The sequence below is a fragment of the Narcine bancroftii genome, chromosome 6 (genome assembly GCF_036971445.1).
Source record: "Narcine bancroftii isolate sNarBan1 chromosome 6, sNarBan1.hap1, whole genome shotgun sequence".
Classification (NCBI taxonomy): domain Eukaryota; kingdom Metazoa; phylum Chordata; class Chondrichthyes; order Torpediniformes; family Narcinidae; genus Narcine; species Narcine bancroftii.
This window is the reverse complement of record NC_091474.1, coordinates 131,168,453-131,188,981: the sequence shown is the minus strand read 5'-3', so window position 1 is coordinate 131,188,981 and position 20,529 is coordinate 131,168,453. Positions and strand designations below refer to the sequence as shown.

The window sequence follows — 20,529 nt, the reverse complement described above, 5'->3', positions numbered from 1 at the left end:
CGAAGCAGAGTTTATGGTCATAGAAGAGAGGGGAGAACCATTGCTGAGTAGAAGCACGGCGCAAGACCTGGCAATACTTCATATTGGAGCTTGTGTCAATTCAATTCAGTCATACGAGGATATGAAGCAAGAATTCCCCGCAGTCTTCCAAGGAGTAGGAAAGCTGAAAAGTCGACAATTGAAGCTAGCGGTAGATGAAACGGTCAAACCCAATGCACAACCAATGCGCCGAACTCCGTTTGGACTTCGTGGGAAAGTCGAAGCCAAAATTAAAGAATTGATCGAACAAGACATTATTGATCCGGTGGAACATTCGACACAATGGGTCAGTCCCGTAGCGATTGTGCCCAAACCAAAGGGTGACATAAGACTATGTGTTGACATGAGAATGGCCAATGAAGCTATAATTAGAGAATGACACCCTAAACCAACGGTGGAGGAAATACTTCAAGAACTAACTACCAGTAAGATATTCTCAAAAATTGATCTGAAATGGGGCTATCATCAATTAGAGCTGGATCCAGGTTCCCGAGATGTAACAACATTTGTGACTCACTGTGGATTGTATCCTTACAAGAGACTATCATTTGGAATTAATGCAGCTTCGGAGATCTACCAGTATGAAATCCATCGAGAGATTCAAGGCATTCCTGGAGTTGCCAACATTTCTGACGACATCATAATCCATGGACCAACGAAGGAAGAGCATGACAAACGGTTGAGGCGTGTACTATCTAGACTACAGGAGGCAGGCCTTACCGTGAATGTAAACAAGTGCCAGTTCGGTGTGTCAGAAATGGACTTCATGGGACACAGACTTACACGGAAAGGACTAAACCTTGCAGAGGCCAAGGTGAAAGCTATTGAAGAGGCACGTGCACCTCAGAACGCAACAGAGGTGAGGAGTTTCCTGGGATTGGTCAATTTTTGTGCAAAGTTCATTCCTAATTTCGCTACAGTGGCAGAACCACTAAGGAAACTAACCAGGAAAGGTGTACCATTTCATTTTGGATCTGAGCAGAAGAAAGCGTTCACAGCGCTGAAGCAAAGCCTGACAGATGCAAAAACTCTTGGATATTACGATCTGGCGGCATCAACCAAAGTCGTAGTGGATGTCAGCCCGGTTGGTTTAGGAGCCGTGTTGGTCCAGATGCATGATGGAGGACCAAGAATCATTGCCTATGCCAGCAGATCGTTATCAGATGTGGAAAGAAGATACTCTCAGACAGAGAAAGAAGCACTCGGACTTGTATGGGCCTGTGAGAGGTTCCATGAATATTTATACGGCATTGAATTTGAACTCATCACAGATCATAAGCCATTAGAGGTGATCTATGCACCTAGATCCAAACCATGTGCCGGAATAGAGAGATGGGTACTCAGACTACAACCCTACAAATATAAAGTAATCCACATTGCAGGGAAAACAAACATTGCAGATCTGTTGTCCAGATTGGTGAAGGATGGTGGTCCACATTCCAAGTCAAAATTGGGAACAGAAACAGAGAGCTTTGTACGCTTCGTACCTATTCAGTCGACACCGAAAGCTGTGACTACGAAGGAGGTCGAGAGAGAATCCAAACGTGATCCAGAACTCATGGAAGTAAGAGAATGCATACAGAGTGGACAATGGGACAAGTGTACTCACAAGGCTTACAATCCCATTAGAGACAAACTTTGTTGCATCGAACAGTGTGTATTAAGAGGTTGCAGATTGGTGATTCCGCAAAGATTGAGACCGAAGATCGTATCCTTAGCGCATGAAGGACACCTAGGTATTGTTGGTACCAAGCAGAACCTCAGGACCAAGGTATGGTGGCCAAGTTGTGATAAAGACGCAGAGAAATTTGTTAAAACTTGTCACGGATGTCAAATCACAAGTAGGAGTAATCCGCCAGAACCGATCCGGAGTTCGCAACTCCCAACAGGACCATGGATCGACGTAGCTGTTGATTTTCTTGGACCTTTACCGACGGGTGAATCAATTATGGTAGTGATAGATTACTACAGCAGATACTATGAGTACGTGGTGATGAAGTCCACAACCACTGAAAAAACAATACAAGTGTTAGCAGAGATATTTGCAAGATATCGATTACCTGTTACATTATACTCTGACAATGGTCCACAATTCATTTCCGAGACATTTACGGAATACATGAGGACCACAGGTATCCACCATCATAAAGTAACTCCGAAATGGCCGCAAGCCAATGGAGAAGTAGAGAGACAAAATCAGTCCATTGAAAAACGATTGAGGATTGCACACGCAGAAGGACAAAATTGGCGAGAAGCATTGCTATCTTATGTGGCTGTCTATCGAGCAACGCCTCATGCAACCACTGGAAAAAGTCCTGCAGAAGCATTTTTTGGGAGAAAAATCCGCACAAAAATGCCAGAAATAAAGGAAATCCGAGATGACCAGGAGATGAGGGACTACGATGCTGAAAAGAAAGGTGCAGCAAAGCTGTACACAGATTCGAAACGTGGAGCCAAGTACTCAGACATCATGCCAGGAGATAATGTTCTAGTGAGGCATGAAACTGGTGGTAAGCTAGACACACCTTATTACCATCAACCCTATACTGTCGTATCCAGAAATGGCAGTATGGTGACAGTCAAGTCTCCGACTGGAGTACTGTATAAGAGAAATGTATCAAGTGTCAAAAGGTACCAGTCCAGAGATACATCGAGCGAAGAGATTGAAAGGCCAATACGAGATACTGAAACTGAGAGACCTGATGATGTTCCAGAGGCAGTTACCAGCACTCCTGATGAAGTGACTAGAGCGCCAGAAACACCCGAAGCTGTGGCGAGCAGTATTTCCGACGCCGAGAGTGAACAACCGAGAAGCAACGACAATATCGCAGGCAGGCCGAAACGAAACCGGAAAGTGCCCAAACGATACGAAGACTTTGTGCCATAGTTTTAGTAAGAACTTTGGGACAGTATTTTAATCTTGTATCATAAAGTGCATGTATGAGTGCTGTAGGAAGTAAACTTTATGTAGTTGAGTTATAGTATTACCATTAGTTACGATGTTTGTATGTTTCCGAGGGATATTGGTAAGTGAAGGTAAAGTTTATTTCTGATTAAAGGAGGGATGTCATGATAATGAATATGTATGAGATGTACCGGAAGTCACGTGGTATGAGAGAGAGAGAGAGAGAAGAACACAAGCAGGAGAACAAAGGAAAACGGGAGAATAAAAAGCCACTGAGAAGTTTACCTGATAAAACTTGTGTTTAATGTTTCATTAACTTCACATTTCGGGCCACAAATGTGACAGCATCTGCTTTGGATGTGTTTTGCCAGGAGGCTAATTGAGTTGGGCCAAGGTTCACTGGTCAGTTTGAGATGATGAGACATGAGCAACCTCTCAAAGCACTTGATGGTGGATTTCAAATGGAAATAGTTGGTCATCCTTTAGTCCTGTTATTAGACTTCATTACTGTTATGGTGACCTCCTTGAAGCAAGTGGAGTATTTGGCTTGTTGCAAGGAGAACCTGAAGATGTCTGTGCGTACATCCACCAGTTGATCTGTGCAGCCTGTCAAGACTCATGCCGGGACTTCATCTGGGCCAATCCCTCTCCATGGGTCACCTGCTTGAAAGCTACCCTGATTTCAGCAGCATTGCTTGTTGTAATCCCATCCCTGCAGGCTCTCTGTTCAAAGTGTGCCTTGAATGTGTTTAACTAGTGGCGGAGAGTTGTGCTGTTGCATTCTGTGGTGTTGGGCTTTGCTTTGTTCTGTGATGGCATGAATGTCCTACCGTGGTTACCGTATACCCACAGTTCCCTCTTGAGTCTCTAGGTTGGTGTGATATCATCTCCTGGCTTCTTTAATGGCCTTGCGGAGATTTTACTTGGATTTCTTGCAGAGAGCTGGGTCTCCTGATGTGTAGGCTGGGTATGTTCAAATTATATTTGCCTGTGGTGACTACCTTAGTAATGTAACCAGTACTTCAAGTTCATCACCACATAAATCAGATGCGGAGACAGAAGTTGCTTTGTCTTTATCCACGTTGGCACATTTTCATCTAAAACTGCACTTAGAAATTGGGGTTACATAATCTCAAGATGATGAAAGGTTTACTATTCTTTTTCTCCGCTGACATTGTTCAATCTTTTGAGTTCCTCCAGCAAATTGTTTTAGGTACTTCGAGATTGTCCTGTCAGCAAAAGTATCGAATCCATGATTTAGCTTCCAAAATAACAATGGAGTTAACAGCTTCCTCATTATTAATAGGTAAAGGATTGAGCATCAAATCCAAGATGCTGGACATCATCATTAGTTTCACAAAATCATATCCACGACCACTTCTAGATTTCATTAAGCTGCTGTATTAGTACTCAGTGTCTCAATTAAAGCTCTCTACAGAAAGTTTTCCTGCAATTAGTAGCACAAGAATGCTGTCAATGTTAAGATTAATGATCCAGCAATGTCATTCATATACAAAATTTATAGCTCATAAATTCCTCTCAGAAATCTTTTCCTCTATTTCCTGTGACATTTTTCTGCTCCTATTTATTTTCATTCCAGAAATTTCACATTCTGTGCATGATTCGATTCCAGTTCACCTGTTATTTCTGTGATTTCCTCTCAATCCTTCATGCTCTTTGGTTCAGAAGGTGAGGGATAAACTTTCATCTCAATAAATGTTTAATTGAGCATTCAGTTTCTGATATTAAGTTTTGTTTTTTGTATGGAGATGCATTTCCAGAGTGACATGAAAGACAAAGCTACCACACTATTAGATATTTACTGGACATGATCAAGAATGCCCTCATCCATACTGTTTTATTCCTAAATCCCATATCCTCCTGGTAAGTAACTCCACTAACTTGCCGAAGAAATAAATGGAGCCACGCAAGAGACTGCACGTGTTGAAATCTGGAGCAATTTTTTTTAATTTTTAAAAAAGCAGCCTGCCAGAAGAACTCAGCAGGTTAAGTAGCATCAATGGGAGAAAAATAATTGTCATTGTTTTGGACCAGAACGATTTATCAGGAGAGAAAGCTGGTATAATGTGGTGAGGATGAAAAGGGTTGGACAGGAGACAGGCTGGGATGTAGGATCATGGACAGAGCAGTGGAGAGGCAGGCCAGACAAAGGGAGAGGGGTACAGGAGGAAACAGGAGTTGGATGGAAGATGGGGTCAACCAGCAGGATGTTTAGAGACAGAGGCCGCCAGTGCTGAAATCAGTCAGGAAGGTGAAAAGTGGTTTGATAATGAAAGGTCTTGGAAAAGAGTTGTTGGGGAAGGTGAGATGGTACCAGATTGACCGAATAGTGGGGTCAAATAGTGGAAGGGAGAGATAATGTGGGTAAAAAAGGAAGGAACCAGAGAGGGAGAAAAATAAGAATGAATGGTGGTTGGGGATGGTGACAACAAAAATGGGGTGGGGTGGGAAGAATGCGAGTAGCTGGGAAGAGGTGGGGGGTCTCTTTATGTAAAATTAGAAACTTAAATATTAATGCCATTGGGCCTTGGACTGCCTTGGCGCAATATGAAATACTGTTCCCCTTGTTTATGATGGGCCTCATTCTGGGAGAATAGACAGCTTGGTGTGGGAAGGGGAATAAATGAATGGAGTATAATCACTTGGGGAAGATGCTGAATGTTAATGAGCTCCAGCAGGGCCCATTTTGCAAAATATGCAGTTGCCCATTGAGTCATATGAAAATTTACCTGTGGGTTGTTGCAGAGTTAGAGTGTAGAATCAGGCCTTCTGGCCCAATGAGTCCATGTTAACACCCAACTATTTCTATCCTAATTTCATCCATCTTTATACTCTACACTGTCTCCTCAGCTGCCCTAAGCATCCATCATTTATCAACATATGTTATACAATTTGCCATAGGCAGCAAGTCTGCCGAATTGTATGTCTTTGGTAAGAAACAACAACACCCAGATGAGCCCTACATCAGGAGGAGGACGTGCAAACTCCACCTAGGAGAGTTTAGGAGGTCAGACCAAACCAAAGTCCTTGTATTCATGAGGCAGAAATACTAATAGCACTGACCTCATTTACCCTCTTTGTGTAACCACAGTGCTGTGACTTTGAATCAAATCAAACAAGTTGAAAAGATTTCCTTTCATGATGATTAAAAGGTTTTTTACTTTCACGGAGATTTTTTTTTTAAACTATAGAGCACCTAGATGCACATCTAACTAATATCTCTTAATCTTGTTTATTGACTTGAAAATTGCTTCCACACATATTATGAAGGTCTCTTGGTGTGTGTCATATCTCAATATCTTGGAAAATGTCAACAGAAATTAAAATATCCTTGGCTTAATCCAAGAAAATTTGTTAAGCAGGGCAGCAACAAATGAGATGGGGGTTTAAAAAAAAATCTGATATTACTTTAGTTATGGAGTTTATGAAGCTCTATCGCTGCATTATTCAAGCCATGCCAAGTTTAATTTTCACTTATCTAGCCTTATTTGGAAGTTTAACTAAGAGGTTACAGCCATGAGGTAGAGTTGGAGAAGACCAATTAAAATTTATCAAATGAACATTTACAGTTGAACAGATATCTTGCCTAAGTTGCTTGGAGCAGTATCGTGGGACATCATAGAACTGCAATAATGCAAGTAGAACTGAAAATCAGAGATTAAAAAATGGAAATCGGGAAACAACGCAACAAATCTATCAGCATCTGAAAGGAGAAATTATTTGCTCACGTTTATCAAATGTCCTGCCAGCAGAAGTGGTGGATGTTGGTTCAATTTCTACATTTAAGAGAAATTTAGATAGATATATGTATGGGAGGGCTATGGGTTGCAGGTGAGTGGTAATGGATGGAATACTTCTGCATGGAATAGATGGGCTGAAGGGCCTGTTTGTGCTGTAGTGTTCTACGGTTAATATTCTTTGCTCTATCTGCGCACAGGTGCAACCTCATTGGTACCCTGTAAAGTTGTAGCAGAACCTCCCTTCTATCCTTTTTGACAGTAAAGGTGAATATTTGATTTGCCTTTTTGATTATATGTTGTATCTGCAAACCAATATTTTGTAGAACCAAAGAACCTTGTAAAATTACAGCACAGAATATGGGCCATTTAACCCTTGATAGTCTGTCCCAAACTTTCATTCTGCCTACTCCCACTGCCATGCATCCAGTCCCCAACCCTCCAATCCATGCACAAACATTCACCAGTCCCTTTGCACAACAGCACATTGCAATCTTTCAGCATTTTAATAATCAGATTGTCAATTTTTTTTCTTTCAAACTGTATAATCTTTTTACCAACATTGTACTTCATCTGTCAGATCCTTGCCCACTCATTTAACCTATCCATGTCTCTCTTCAGACTTTCCACATCCTCTGCACAATTTGTTTTTCCACTCCAGTTAGTGTCATCAGAAAACTGAGATGCATGACATATGGTCATCTCATCCAAATTTTTAATATTATTCTGAACAGTTGCAGGTCCAGCAACAATCCCTGATGGACTATGCTCACTACTGACAAAATAAAATGCCCATTTAACTCCTATTAGTGAACCACACCTTAATCCATGTAAATCCATTACCCACAACTCCATATTCTTGTGGCTAAGTCTTTAATGTGTCACCTTGTCGAACACCTTCTGCAAATCCAAGTACACAACATCCACCTATTCCCCTCTATCCACTGTTCATTATATCCTCAATGAACATGAGTAAATTTTGTCAAACAGAGCCTGTCCTTCCTGAAAACCTGCTGCATCTGCCTGATGGGACTATCTTCTTTCTTTGGCTTGGCTTCGCGGACGAAGATTTATGGAGGGATAAATGTCCATGTCAGCTGCAGGCTCGTTTGTGGCTGACAAGTCCGATGCGGGACAGGCAGACACGATTGCAGCGGTTGCAAGGGAAAATTGGTTGGTTGGGGTTGGGTGTTGGGTTTTTCCTCCTTTGCCTTTTGTCAGTGAGGTGGGCTCTGCGGTCTTCAAAGGAGGTTGCTGTTCGCCGAACTGTGAGGTGCCAAGATGCACTGTTTGAGGCGATATCAACCCACTGGCAGTGGTCAATGTGGCAGGCATCAAGAGATTTCTTTAGGCAGTCCTTGTACCTCTTCTTTGGTGCACCTCTGACACGATGGCCAATGGAGAGCTCGCCATATAACACGATCTTGGAGAGGCGATGGTCCTCCATTCTGGAGATGTGACCTACCCAGCGCAGTTGGATCTTCAACAGCGTGGATTCGATGCTGTCGGCCTCCGCCATCTCGAGTACTTCGATGTTAGGGATGAAGTTGCTCCAATGAATGTTGAGGATGGAGCGGAGACAACGCTGGTGGAAGCGTTCTAAGAACCGTAGGTGATGCCGGTAGAGGACCCATGATTCGGAGCCGAACAGGAGTGTGGGTATGACAACGGCTCTGTGTATGCTTATCTTTGTGTGGTTTTTCAGTTGCTTGTTTTTCCAGACTCTTGTGTAGTCCAAAGGCGCTATTTGCCTTTATGAGTCTGTTGTCTATCTCATTGTCGATCCTTGGATCCGATGAAATGGTGCCTGCAATGGAGAGCAGCGTGATTCCCCAGTAGTTTGAGCAGTCTGATTTCTTGCCTTTGTTTTTGTACAGGGTGATGATTATGGCATCACGAAGGTCCTGAGGCAGTTTTCCTTGGTCCCAGCAAAGCTTGAAAAACTCATGCAGTTTGGTATGCAGAGTTTTGCCGCCAGCCTTCCAGACCTCTGGGGGGGATTCCATCCATACCTGCTGCTTTGCCACTTTTCAGTTGTTCAATTGCCTTATATGTCTCTTCCCGGGTGAGGACCTCATCCAGCTCTAGCCTTAGGGGCTGTTGAGGGAGCTGGAGCAGGGCGGAATCTTGTACTGAGCGGTTGGCACTGAAAAGAGATTGGAAGTGTTCTGACCATCGGTTGAGGATGGAGATGCGCTCCACACCAGAGTCATGCCCAGCGCAGAATGCCACACTGACCACTGGCTGGTTCGCTGCAAGCTCAACCTTCACTTCAAGCCAAAGCCCAGGAACAGTGAAGCCCCCAGAATGAGGTTCAATGTTGGAAACCTGCAGTCAGACGAAGTGAGAGGAAACTTCCAGGCAAACCTCAAAGCAAAGCTCAAGGATGCAATCCGCCTCATGGACTCGTCCCCTGAAACCCTCTGGGAATAGCTGAAGACTACCATACTGTAATCCACTGAAGAGGTACTGGGCTTCTCCTCCAGGAAAAACGAGGACTGGTTTGACGAAAACAGCCAGGAAATCCAGGAGCTGCTGGCAAAGAAGCGAGCTGCCCACCAGGCTCACCTTACAAATTCGTCCTGGCCAGAGAAGAAACAAGCCTTCCGTCGTGCATGTAGCCATCTTCAGCGCAAACTCCGGGAGATCCAAAATGAGTGGTGGACTAGCCTCGCCAAACGAACCCAGCTTAGTGCCGACATTGGCGACTTCAGGGGTTTCTACAAGGCTCTAAAGGCTGTGTATGGCCCCTCACCCCAAGTCCAAAGCCTGCTGCGCAGCTCAGTTAGCAAAGTCCTCCTCAGCGACAAGATCTCCATGGGACTATATGCTATCCAGATATCTTACTATTTCTTCTTCAATGATAAGTTCAAGAATTTTCCTGACTATAGATGTTATGCTAACTGGCCTATCATTATTTGCCTTTTTTAAACAGTGGTGTGACATTCACTGTATACAATCCACTTGGACCTGCCCAGAATGAATTCTGCTGAATTATCACAGTCGTCTCGAGCACAACTGTTTCCATTTCTTTCAGTCCCCTCGGATGCATTTCAATAACACCAAGCGATTAATACCTTTAGACCAATTAGTTAGCTCGGCATGATCTTTTTAATGATAGCCAATGTATTGAGGTCCTCACCTCCCATTGCATCCATAACATCACTTTGAGCACATTCGACATGTCCTCCACTGTGAAGAGTGACACAAAATAGTTGCTCAATATCTTGGTTATTTATTCATTTCCCTGTATTAATTCCCCCTTCTCATCTTCCATCCTTTACCCATTCTAAAATCTTTTATGATCAGTTTTATATTTTGTGCCAGTTTACTTTCAAAAGGGCAGCATGGTTACTGTAGCAGTTACCACAATGTTGTTATAGCATGAGCAACCTGGGTTCAAATCCAGCACTGTCATGAGGTTGTATGCTCTCACTGAAACCAGTGTTTTGATTTCCTCCCACCTTCCAAACATGTTCAGAGTTGACAGGTTAATTGGATGTAATAGTGGCATGGGTTTCAATGGCCAGAATTGGCTTCAACCATGCTGAAAATAAATCGATCATAGATTAATTCTCTAAACTCCTTGTGGTAAACCAGATTGACTACTGCTGGCTGGACATGCCTCCTGAGACTGATCCTCCCCATTACCCCTTTGCATGCTCCCCACTCTTCCTGCCATGATCAGTTGATGAGGTTGAATGCTGCTCTTGTCTATAGTCAATAAAATTGATGCACCATCAATTACCACAAAAGACTTGGGTTGTGAAAATGATAGGCTTTTATTGACTATAGATTGGAGCACCAACCAACCTCATCGACTGATCATGGCAGGGGAAATGGGTAGGATTAGTCTCAGGTAGCATGTCCAACTGCCAGTAGCTGATCACAGTATAGCAGTGATTAACCACACTCCTCAAGAATGCTTCCACTAACATGACTTTCTCAATCTATGTGCATGTTAAAGTCCCCCATGCCAACTGCTGTTTCATTCTTGCAAGCATTAGATATTTTTTGGATTATCATGTGATGAGCATTTGATAGCTCTTGGTCTGTATTTGTTGGAATTTAGGAAAATTTTTGGGGGGGGGGCATGTGATCTCATTGAAACATTGAATGTTCAATGGTATGGGCAGAATTGATGTTAAAAGGTTGTTTCCCATGGTGTAGAAAGTTTAGGTCAAGAGAGCACAACTTCAAGATTAAAAGGCGTCCACTTAAAACAGAGATGCGTACATAAGAATTTCTTCAGGAGAGGGTGGTGAATCTGTGGAATTTATTGCCACATTCGGTTGTGGAAGCCAGCACATTGGGTGTATTTAAGGCAGAGTTATGTTCTTGATTAGCCAGAGCATCAAAGGTTATGGGAGGCCTGGCACTGGGGCAGAGGGAACATGGATCAGCTCATGATTGAATAGTGGGGCAGAGTCAATAGACTCAAGAGCCTATACTGCTCCTATGTCTTATTGCCTGTCTATTTATGTTATTTGGTGGCCCATCGACTACTTCCACCAGTGAATATTTCATCTTACTGTTCCTAATCTCTATCAGATGGATTCAACATTCTGCCCCTGAGATCGTCATCTCTCACTGTCACCCTCTCATCTTTCATTAAGAACGCTTGCTGCCTCTCCTTCTGAATTACCTGATACACTTGGATACTTCATTCCAAATCATGGCCTCCATGCAACCACATTTCTGTTAAGGCCACTAAATAATACCCCTGCGCACTGATTTTGTGCCACAAGTTGATTGACCTTGTTTCAAATGCATGGATGTTCAGATAAACTGCCCTGACGCTCCTTGTCCTTCCACATTCCAGTAATATTTGTGTATTTTGCATTTGACTTTTCTGTACTCCACTTTTACTTTTTTTCTAATGTTTGTTTTAGTTTCTACTTTGCTTCATTTTCTCTTTCTGCTTGGATTCTTATCTCCTTTCCCATTTTCATTCCCAGCATGAGTTGCAACACCATATACACTTTAAAATATGAACACTAGCTTTAGCCTCTATTTAAAAGTTGCTCATACCAAGGTCCCCAACCAACAAACAACAATGTTCATGCTGTCTGCCTGCTGCAATCATTCTAATAGGTAGGCAGAAAGAAATTGATGAGCTGTCTGCATTTCAGTCAAGCATTTTGAGCTCATTTTGATCCCTGTGCCTATTTTCATGGTCTCTCTGATTTACCACTGTAATTACAGTCACAATATGCAACCACTCAAGCATTATTTGAAACTGAAAATCAAACCAGGAATTGAGAAATTTAAATGCCTTGTAATTTTGAGCATAGTGTTCATTTTGATTCAAAGTTTTGAATTCAAGTCTGTGAAATTTGGCATATGGTGTATCTTTGACTGATTTAAAATATCCTGATAGGCCCTGAAGACCGTACATCCAAAAGGCTGGATGTGAAATCATTAGGCACTTTTACACAGCTGCTGAGAAGCAAAAACTTCCGCAAATTTTCTGGTCCGCTGGCAATGTCAAAATGTCAAGACGGAATTTATTACGTAAATTCCATCCCATAATTTTCCACCAGGACCCCTATACATTTTTACGGAGTGGCTGCACTCTAAATTGACTGCAGATTCTCTGCAAAAAATGGGCTCCTAGCCCTGCCCACCCTGCCCCCAGGCATCTGTTGCCCTCCTGCCCCATCCAACTCCAGACATGGGCGCAGAGGAGCATTGCACCAGCTCGCAACGAGAAGAAGGCAGTGGCTCAATGTGGGAGCAATGGCATTTTTCCTTGCCCATCATTTCTCCACCCCCCCCCGACCATGCCAGTGTATCCCTGGCTCTGATAGAGCATAATTCCCTGAAAGTGGTGTCACGGAAATGGTTGTAAAGAGAGCTTTTGGCATATTGGCCTTCATAAATCTAAATATTTGAGAATAAGAGTTAGGATGTTATAGAGAAGTTGTATGAGATTTTGAGGCCAAATTTGGAGCATTGTGTGCAGTTCTGGTCACCTAACTACAGAAAAGTTCTTAAAATTGAAAGACTGCAGAGAAGATTTCCTAGGTTGTTGATGGGACTTGTGGAATGGTGTTGCAGGGGAAGGTTAAACAAGTTAGGACTTTATTCCTTGGAGCATAGAAAAATGAGGGGAAATTTGATAGAGGTATACAAAATTATGATGGGTACAGATAGGCTAAATGCAACTAGGCTTTTTCCACTGAAGTTGGGTGAAATACAAACCAGAGGACACAGGTGAAAGGGGAAAAGTTTTGGGGGAATCCTGGAGGGAATTTCTTCACGCTGACAGTGATAGGAGTATGGAACTAGCTTCCAGCTAAAGTAGTTTATGTGGGCTCAATTTTAACATTTAAGAAATAATTGGACAGGTATGGAGGGATATGGACTGGGTGCAAGTCAGTGAAACTAGGCAGAATAATTTGGCAAAGACTAGAATGTCCGAAGGGCCTGTTTTTCTGAGGTGTAATGTTCTATGGTTCTAATTCTCGCACCACCTTGTAATTTTAAATGTATAAACTGTAGAAACAGGCACAAATTTGAAATTCAAAGGACATTTGGACAGATTTGTGGCTAGGAAGTGCTGGGAAGAATATTGTCCAAATAAAGGCAAATGGAACTACCTACCCCAGAATGCCATCTTGCTTGGCATGCATGAGTTGGGCCTTAGGGCTTGTTCTGTGCTGCAGGAGTCTGTGTCCTAAAACCATTAATAGGAGTGAGATTATCTTCAAGTTGATCATCCTCCTTCATGGTCAGCTCCCACTGTATGGCTCAGCATCAATTTGAACATGTTGCAATTAAATGTTTTGTGATGTTAAAACTGCTCTTAATGCAAGTAATAGTTCCTTGACACTGAGCCAAAGGTCAGTGATTAGTGTAGAAGATGCTGTCAATCAGCATCTACAAAATGAAATGAATTTTGAGTGACAACCTTTCTTTGAACAATTTGCAGAGGAAAAGAGGGTGGTGCTTTTGAGGAGTCTGAAAGCTCATAATCAGTGCCAATTATAAATTGCCATACTCGTTGATAACAAGTTCTTTTTTCTTGGTTTCAGGGCGTAAATTGTGAGCAAAATTACAATGATTGCTTCATCTATTCTTGTCCAGTGGGCTTTGAATGTGTGGATGGCCTCAACAATATAAGCTGCCTTCCAGTTCCTCCTTCCATTGATCCCAAAGATCCTGTCATGACAACAATTATTGCAACACCCCATGTAGCTTCTGCTTTGATCTCACCAATGCCACCAGTGTCAAGCAACGCAATCGTTCAGCATGACAGAAAACTTCATAATCATTCATCTGTCAATGGAGGTATGTGAAAATGAAGGTTTTGAAACCTTGTTTTTGCTGACAATAGAAATTTTTCCATCATGGTGCTCTTGTTGCGGTGATTGTTAAAGCCATAGAATACAACAGCCCAGAAATAGGCCAATTATTACTCCACCTAGTCCCAACAACCTGCAACTAGACCAGAACCCTCCAAACCATTCCCATCCACGTACTTATCCAATGTTGAAATCAAATGTGTATCCCCCGCTTCCCTTTGGAGCTCATTCCACACTCACCATCCCCTGTAAGGATTCACCCCTAACCCATGTCCTCAAGTTCTTGACTCACCCAACCTCAGTAGAAAAAGTCTGCTTGTATTTAACCAATCTATGCCTCTCATAATTTTGTATATCTCTGAAATCTCTCCGCATTTTCCGACGATCAGGGAATAAAGTCCAAACCTATTCAATCTTTCTCCAGAAGTCCAGGCAACACCCTTATAAATTTTCTCTGCTCTTTTATTCTTATTCCTATCTTTCCTGTAGATAGGTGACCAAAATGGCACACAATTATCTCATAATTTTGACAGCCATTCACATTTCACAGCAGATGTACAAAGATTATTGACGGAGAGCTGGCTAGAGCATGCGAGTTGCATTCAGGTGTTTTTATATAAAATATTATTAATCATGGCAGCGACTTAAAACCAACTGCATGAAGAAATTTCTTCTCATCTCAGTTCCAAGTCTCTCCCTCAGACACTTGGATTACTTGGTTAAAGAATCATTATTAAGATCAATAAAGTTTTGCATATAAAATAGTGCGAGAAGAATTGCAGATCCTTCCAGAGTGTCTACCAGTCTACTGCCAGATATAGGCTGGGCCCTTTTGCTTGCTGGCTTTCCTGTAAATTGTAGCCTGGGCTTTTCTGGGTGACTACTCTAGACTTGACCTGTCTTCTCCAGACTGAGAGGTTGTGGATTGGGTTCTCACAGATACCAGCTGGAATACTAAATTCTACACTACTTTACTCAAACACACCAAACGTTGGAGTTTTGGGCTGCTTCTGTGTTGGGGAAGCAGCGTGTGGAGGTGATGGTGGAATTAGACATTATTGATCTTCAAGAAATTAATTGGGGAAGTGAATACAACTTCAGTTTATCTGAGATACAATAGACAAACCATGAAATTATGCCTTGACTAAACATTGTCAAAAGAACAAAACAACTCAATGTATAAAACTATCTTTTTAGCTAGTAATTTAACAAATTCCAAAGCAGTGAACTAAATTGCATATATTGGATACTATGAAATAACAAAAAAAACTTGAGTGAAACCAAGTTCAGAGCACATAGTATATCCTGACACTCAAGTACAGATATCTCAAACTCTCTTTTGGGCACAATGCCAGCAGAAGTACCCTTTAACACATTGAAGTGCAGAGGGATCTGGGTATCCAGGTCCACAACTCCTGAAAAGTAGCCCCACAAAAAGGGTGGGAAAGGGGTCATTTGGTATATTTGCCTTCATTGAGTGTTAGTAAAACTTTGAAATTCCACACAAAGTATTGTGTGCAACTCTGGTTGCCCCATTACAGAAATGATGTGGAGGTTTTTAAAAGATACAGAAGAGATTTACCAGGATGCTACCTTGATGAGAGAGTATGAGCTACAAGGAGAGGGTGGACAAATTTGGGTTGTTTTCTCTGGAGTGCTGGAAACTAAAGGAATACCTCATAGTTTACAAAATCATGACGTGTCGGCAGTCAAATGCTTTCTCCCATGACAAAATTGTCACTGGAGAATCTGTTTGAAGTGAGGGGGAGGAGGTAGAGGTGAAGGGAGATAAATGGGGCAACTTTTTTTTTAAAAAACACGAGTGGTTGGTGCCTGGAATGCCCCGCTAAAAGTTGTGATGGAAGCGGGTACAACAGTAGTGTTAACAGACTTCTGGATGGCAAGTGAGTATGCAGGGAATAGAGGGTTGCAGGTAATATGGAAGTAGCAGAGTTTAGCTTGGTGTTGTGTTCAGTTAAGATATTGTGGGCCAAAATACTATTCCTGTGCTCTACTGTTCACTGCTCCATTTTAAATTTCAGCATTTTTAAATCTTTGTCTAATTCTGTTATATTAGTTGATATTTTATTTGCTTTCAGGCATTGTATTCTGGATTTCAAGAACTTGAAGTAAAAGAAACTGTCTATTCTCCCTTGTTCTTTGAGCTGTTACCTTAACTGTCTCCTCGCTGTTGACCTTAATGCCACTGGAAATAGATTTTCTCATCGACTTTGCTTAAACTCAGCGTTTTAAAAGTATAATGAATTTTTTTTTTAAATGGGAATGAATAAAGCTCCAAAGGAAGCAAATAATGTATTACCTACTTTAAGAAATGGGTACACTGACATAATCTGTGCCATTAGATGACATTTAGAATTTTCGAGTAGCCCAGTTTCCTTCCCCATTATAGCAAGGTCACAAAAGCCATCGAGCATTTTGTGATAGTACAGATTCTATCACCAATGTGGATATGTACAGATGGTAGTGTCGGATGACTGTGATTGGCTGAGTGCAGTCACACCTACTGGCAGGTCTTAAAGGATTGCTCCTAGCCAAACCAGGTCATTCTGGACTGGTCGACCTACTTGTGATATGCTCCAGTCTTTTAGTTAATAGAAGCCTTGGCTTGGATCAACAAGCCTTTGGTTCTTTCGACACGCATTACACATTCATTAGAAGTTGAGCTCGTTGAATCCACTGCTGGTAAACTCTAGTTGAGATGCAGGAGTTATTCCCACTCCATTGAGGAGTTTGGAGTAATATTTTGTGGAACCATGATGACTTGAGGAGGAAGAAATGGTGTATTCATTGACGCAGGCCAAGAAGGAGATATGGGCCACGGGATGGATGGATGGATATTAGATTAATTGGGACAAAGGATAAAACTATACATCCTTGTTGAACAGAGTGAACTTCAAGATTAGAAGATTGGTCGGTGGCTTTATAAAAATGATAAAGTGAATGGTTTGTGATGAAAATGAACCATTATAAAACAAATTTAAATTTTATTTTTTATGGGGAAGCCAGAACAAATAGGCACAACCTTAACTATGGGGGGGGGGGGGGGTGCAAGCTGAAGAGAGCTGAGGCAAGTTGGAGCTCTTCACACAAGGTTGTGGTAGGACTGTGGAGCCTGGGGGATAAAGAGCTAAAAAGTCACCAATTTGGCGAGAGCATTCAGATTGCAGGAACCAATGTGGATCGATGGTGGGATAAAACAGCCATGCTCTGACAAATGATGAAACCTATTTGGGCTGAGTCACCTTCCTCCTATATTTCCTCCAGTGAATGGGAAAGAACTATATCCTCTGAAGATGCAGAGTCCAGGGGTCATCAAACTGAAGTTATCACTGGAACTTGTGAAGAGTATTTAATGAAATAATTTCAAGAGTGTGTTGGTGGGCCAATTGATGCAGAGAAGTCATGGAAGCAGAGATTGTAATTTTGAGACACTTGAAGGACAGGAATAGATAAATAACAGAGGGAGAAAGAAGGATTGCAAAGTGTGTTTTGGAATTATCCGTTTGCTTCCACTGACAGGATGGGCTGAATGGTCTCCTTTATTTTAACGAAACAGGAATTTGTTACATGTTGAATCCATTTATATGCCTATTGCCAGGTCAGTGTTGCTATCATTATGGTAGATCAGATAAATGAGCTTGACACACTTCTTTTTTATCTAATCTTTTTGTGCCTGAGAATAAGCTTTGCTTCCTTTAATACCTCTTCTTGGGGTAAAGATAAAAGTCATCTAAAGTGAAGAGAGAACATTTAATGTTATGGATCTGAAACTCGCGAACTGTGACCAAATAGGTCTTGCTGTGAGCAGAGGGTCTGGTGTTATAAATTATAACCCTAAACTTTTCTCTCTTCAAGAGAATAAGTGTTTCATTAAATTAATAATTTTTAGCTTCAGAATGTGCAAGGCTACAGTCAAGATTCAGTAGCATTGTCTTGGTCTCTTTTTCGTTAGCATTCCAGTTTGAGTGCTAAACCTGGGAAAATTTAAGCATTTGTTAACCAGGTCAGGCTGGACTCGCTCGGTCTGGTTGAATTAATTTGTGGCATCTGGAGTCGTCATCGGGGCCTTTTGCCTCACTCACCCCAACACCACCCCCCCCCCACCCTGAACCTCACACTATCACTGGTCAATGTTCATCCATTGCTTACTGTAAAATGCACAGATTCTGTTGAGTAACTGGTTCACCTTGATGTTCAAATTGTTTCTATTTCCTGCATCTCCAAGCTTCCTGTAGACAATAGTTTGTTTTTTTTCAAAGAAAATATTTTTAAAAATATATATTTTTAATTCCCTGTTGTTGATTCTGTCTGGTTACCTCGTGGAGCTTAAACTGATTCTTGAAGATTTGCGTGCAACCCTGCAGGATTTGAACTTGGTTGTTGTGGGTGTGAGCTGGGAGTTTATGTGAAATGCTTTACATCTAAAAATGAATAGGTGTGTGGTAGTCTGGTTGGATTAGAAAGGAAACTGAACTCTTCTAGCACCTGATCGCAATAGTGCAGAAGGTCACATCTTTCCACCCCATGGTGTGTCTTGCTTTGGAGCCCTTTGCAGCATGCCAATCCAGGATTGCCCCATTTTAATCATTTCTGCTAGACCTTCCCTCATCTTGTCAATGTGACACATACACCTCTTTCCATTAAAATTGAGTTTCTCCCTGAGGAATGAAATGGTGTTTCATCTGCAGCATAACCACTGATTTATAAAGCCACATTTCTATCAAATCCATAATCTTCTAAAGCTCCAATTGGATGATTAGAAAGATAAGAACTGCAAATAAATAAATAGAGTTGGAAAGTGAGGAAAAGTGCCAAATCATTAGCCATGGCCCATTTATGGCTTTTACTTCAGTAGCTCCTTGTTTCCAAAATCTCGTCGGTCTGAATTTACCCACCTCTGTTGGGTTTGTACAATTAATCTTGAGTTTCCTTTATTTCTACAGACAGTTTAAAAAAAAAACTGTGCTTTTATATTATATGGTGGAAATAAGATTTTCAGAAAGGTATAATCTCTCTAAACGATGCCTTCACTGTTTCCATCTCTGCAAAAGAATTGCTGTATTTGATGACATATAGGATCCTCTCCCTTACCATTTAGCATGAGATTTCAGGAAAAATTTGTTTTGGTGTATTTACTTTCACATACTTTGATGGAAACCCTCTAGCCTTGCATGGCAGAGATGCTGAAGCCTACTTGCACATGAGCCACAGCAGCAACATGTCCCCTGGACGCTGAGACACTGGCTGTTTCCCTGACCAACCCCCACAGTACAAACGCCAAATGTCAGGCGTGCTGGGACCTGCGAGCATGGGATGGAGAGAAGCCAGGGCAACAGGAATGGCCCAGGCCCACCGTCGCAGGGAGCAGACGATAGATCACTGGCTTTGAGGGCAATGCTAGGCCTCGGGGATCAGGCTCTCTGCTGAGCCTTTGTTTGATGAGCACAGCTCCCTGAACAGATGGAATGGGTGGCAGTGAATGAACACCCTGTTGAGCTCAGCTCAAAAGGCCGCTCGTTCACTGCCACCCACCTCGTGCCCAAAAAGGTGACACCAAAATATCACCTTCACATATAGATGTTGTGACCAGGTTGAACCACTGGAGGTCTTAATAAACACTAGAAATGTGTTTGACAGCACATTTCTTTACTCACATCCAGCTACTGAGTCACGTATAAATATAGTCTCACCATGCATGCACCACTCTCAAGTGTGATGTGGTTCTTAGTGTTCATGCTCTAGCATAAAATAGTCCCAGGACCTGAGGTGATTTTTGATGTTTTTTTGGGGGGCGGGGGGTGTAAGGAGGAATCCTAAATGTTATCAAGTACAGTAAATAAATGGAAAGCATGTACCAATTAATTTTTACTTTTTATTTTAGTAACCATTTCACTTACTCCCCACACTGCCTCTGGTGAACATAAAGATTTATGTCAAAACAAATCTTCTCATTCTCCTCATTTCACCAGTGATTCATAAATCCTGGTCTCATGATTGGTCTGTCATTTGAAGGAATTTTGTAGTATTTATGGCTTTCAGCTTTGCTATCAAATCACTCCTTGAACCGGAAAATTAAAATATACTGTCCTGCAGATGATGGAAATTGGAGGTAAAAATCAGCAAAAGCAAAAAGTACTCAGCATGTCGGGCAGCACCTGCAGAGTGCAAATATTAACAAAAGTTCATTGGACCTGAAAATTGACTGACCTCATGACTGTTTTTTCCAATTTTATTCTCTTAATCTTCTCTGCTTTTCGACCATAAGCCCCAATCTTTGCTTTCTCCCCTCGTAACTGAAGTTCCTCCATCTCATGCGGTTTTCCAGCAAATCGCTATTTTTTTTTTCATTCCTGGGATGTGGGTGACACTAGCATTGTCATCATTTATAGTTCATTCCTCATGAAATGAGGAAACTGGTGGGAATCTGGAGTTGCAAAATGGCCAGTGTGGTAAAGAGCCTATTTCTTTCCCTGAAGGGGGTTTGGGTCCAGAGGGTGTT

At 42.0% G+C, this 20,529-nt stretch overlaps 1 protein-coding gene across 1 annotated transcript in view; it reads left to right on the top strand.

Moving 5' to 3' along the window:
- eys (eyes shut homolog) overlaps positions 1-20,529 on the top strand; it is a 986,043-nt gene that overhangs the window by 431,612 nt on the left and 533,902 nt on the right. Inside the window, exon 18 of the mRNA XM_069886108.1 lies at positions 13,740-13,995. Within this exon, the coding sequence (XP_069742209.1) occupies positions 13,740-13,995 (256 nt within the window). The remainder of the gene's footprint in view (positions 1-13,739; positions 13,996-20,529) is intronic.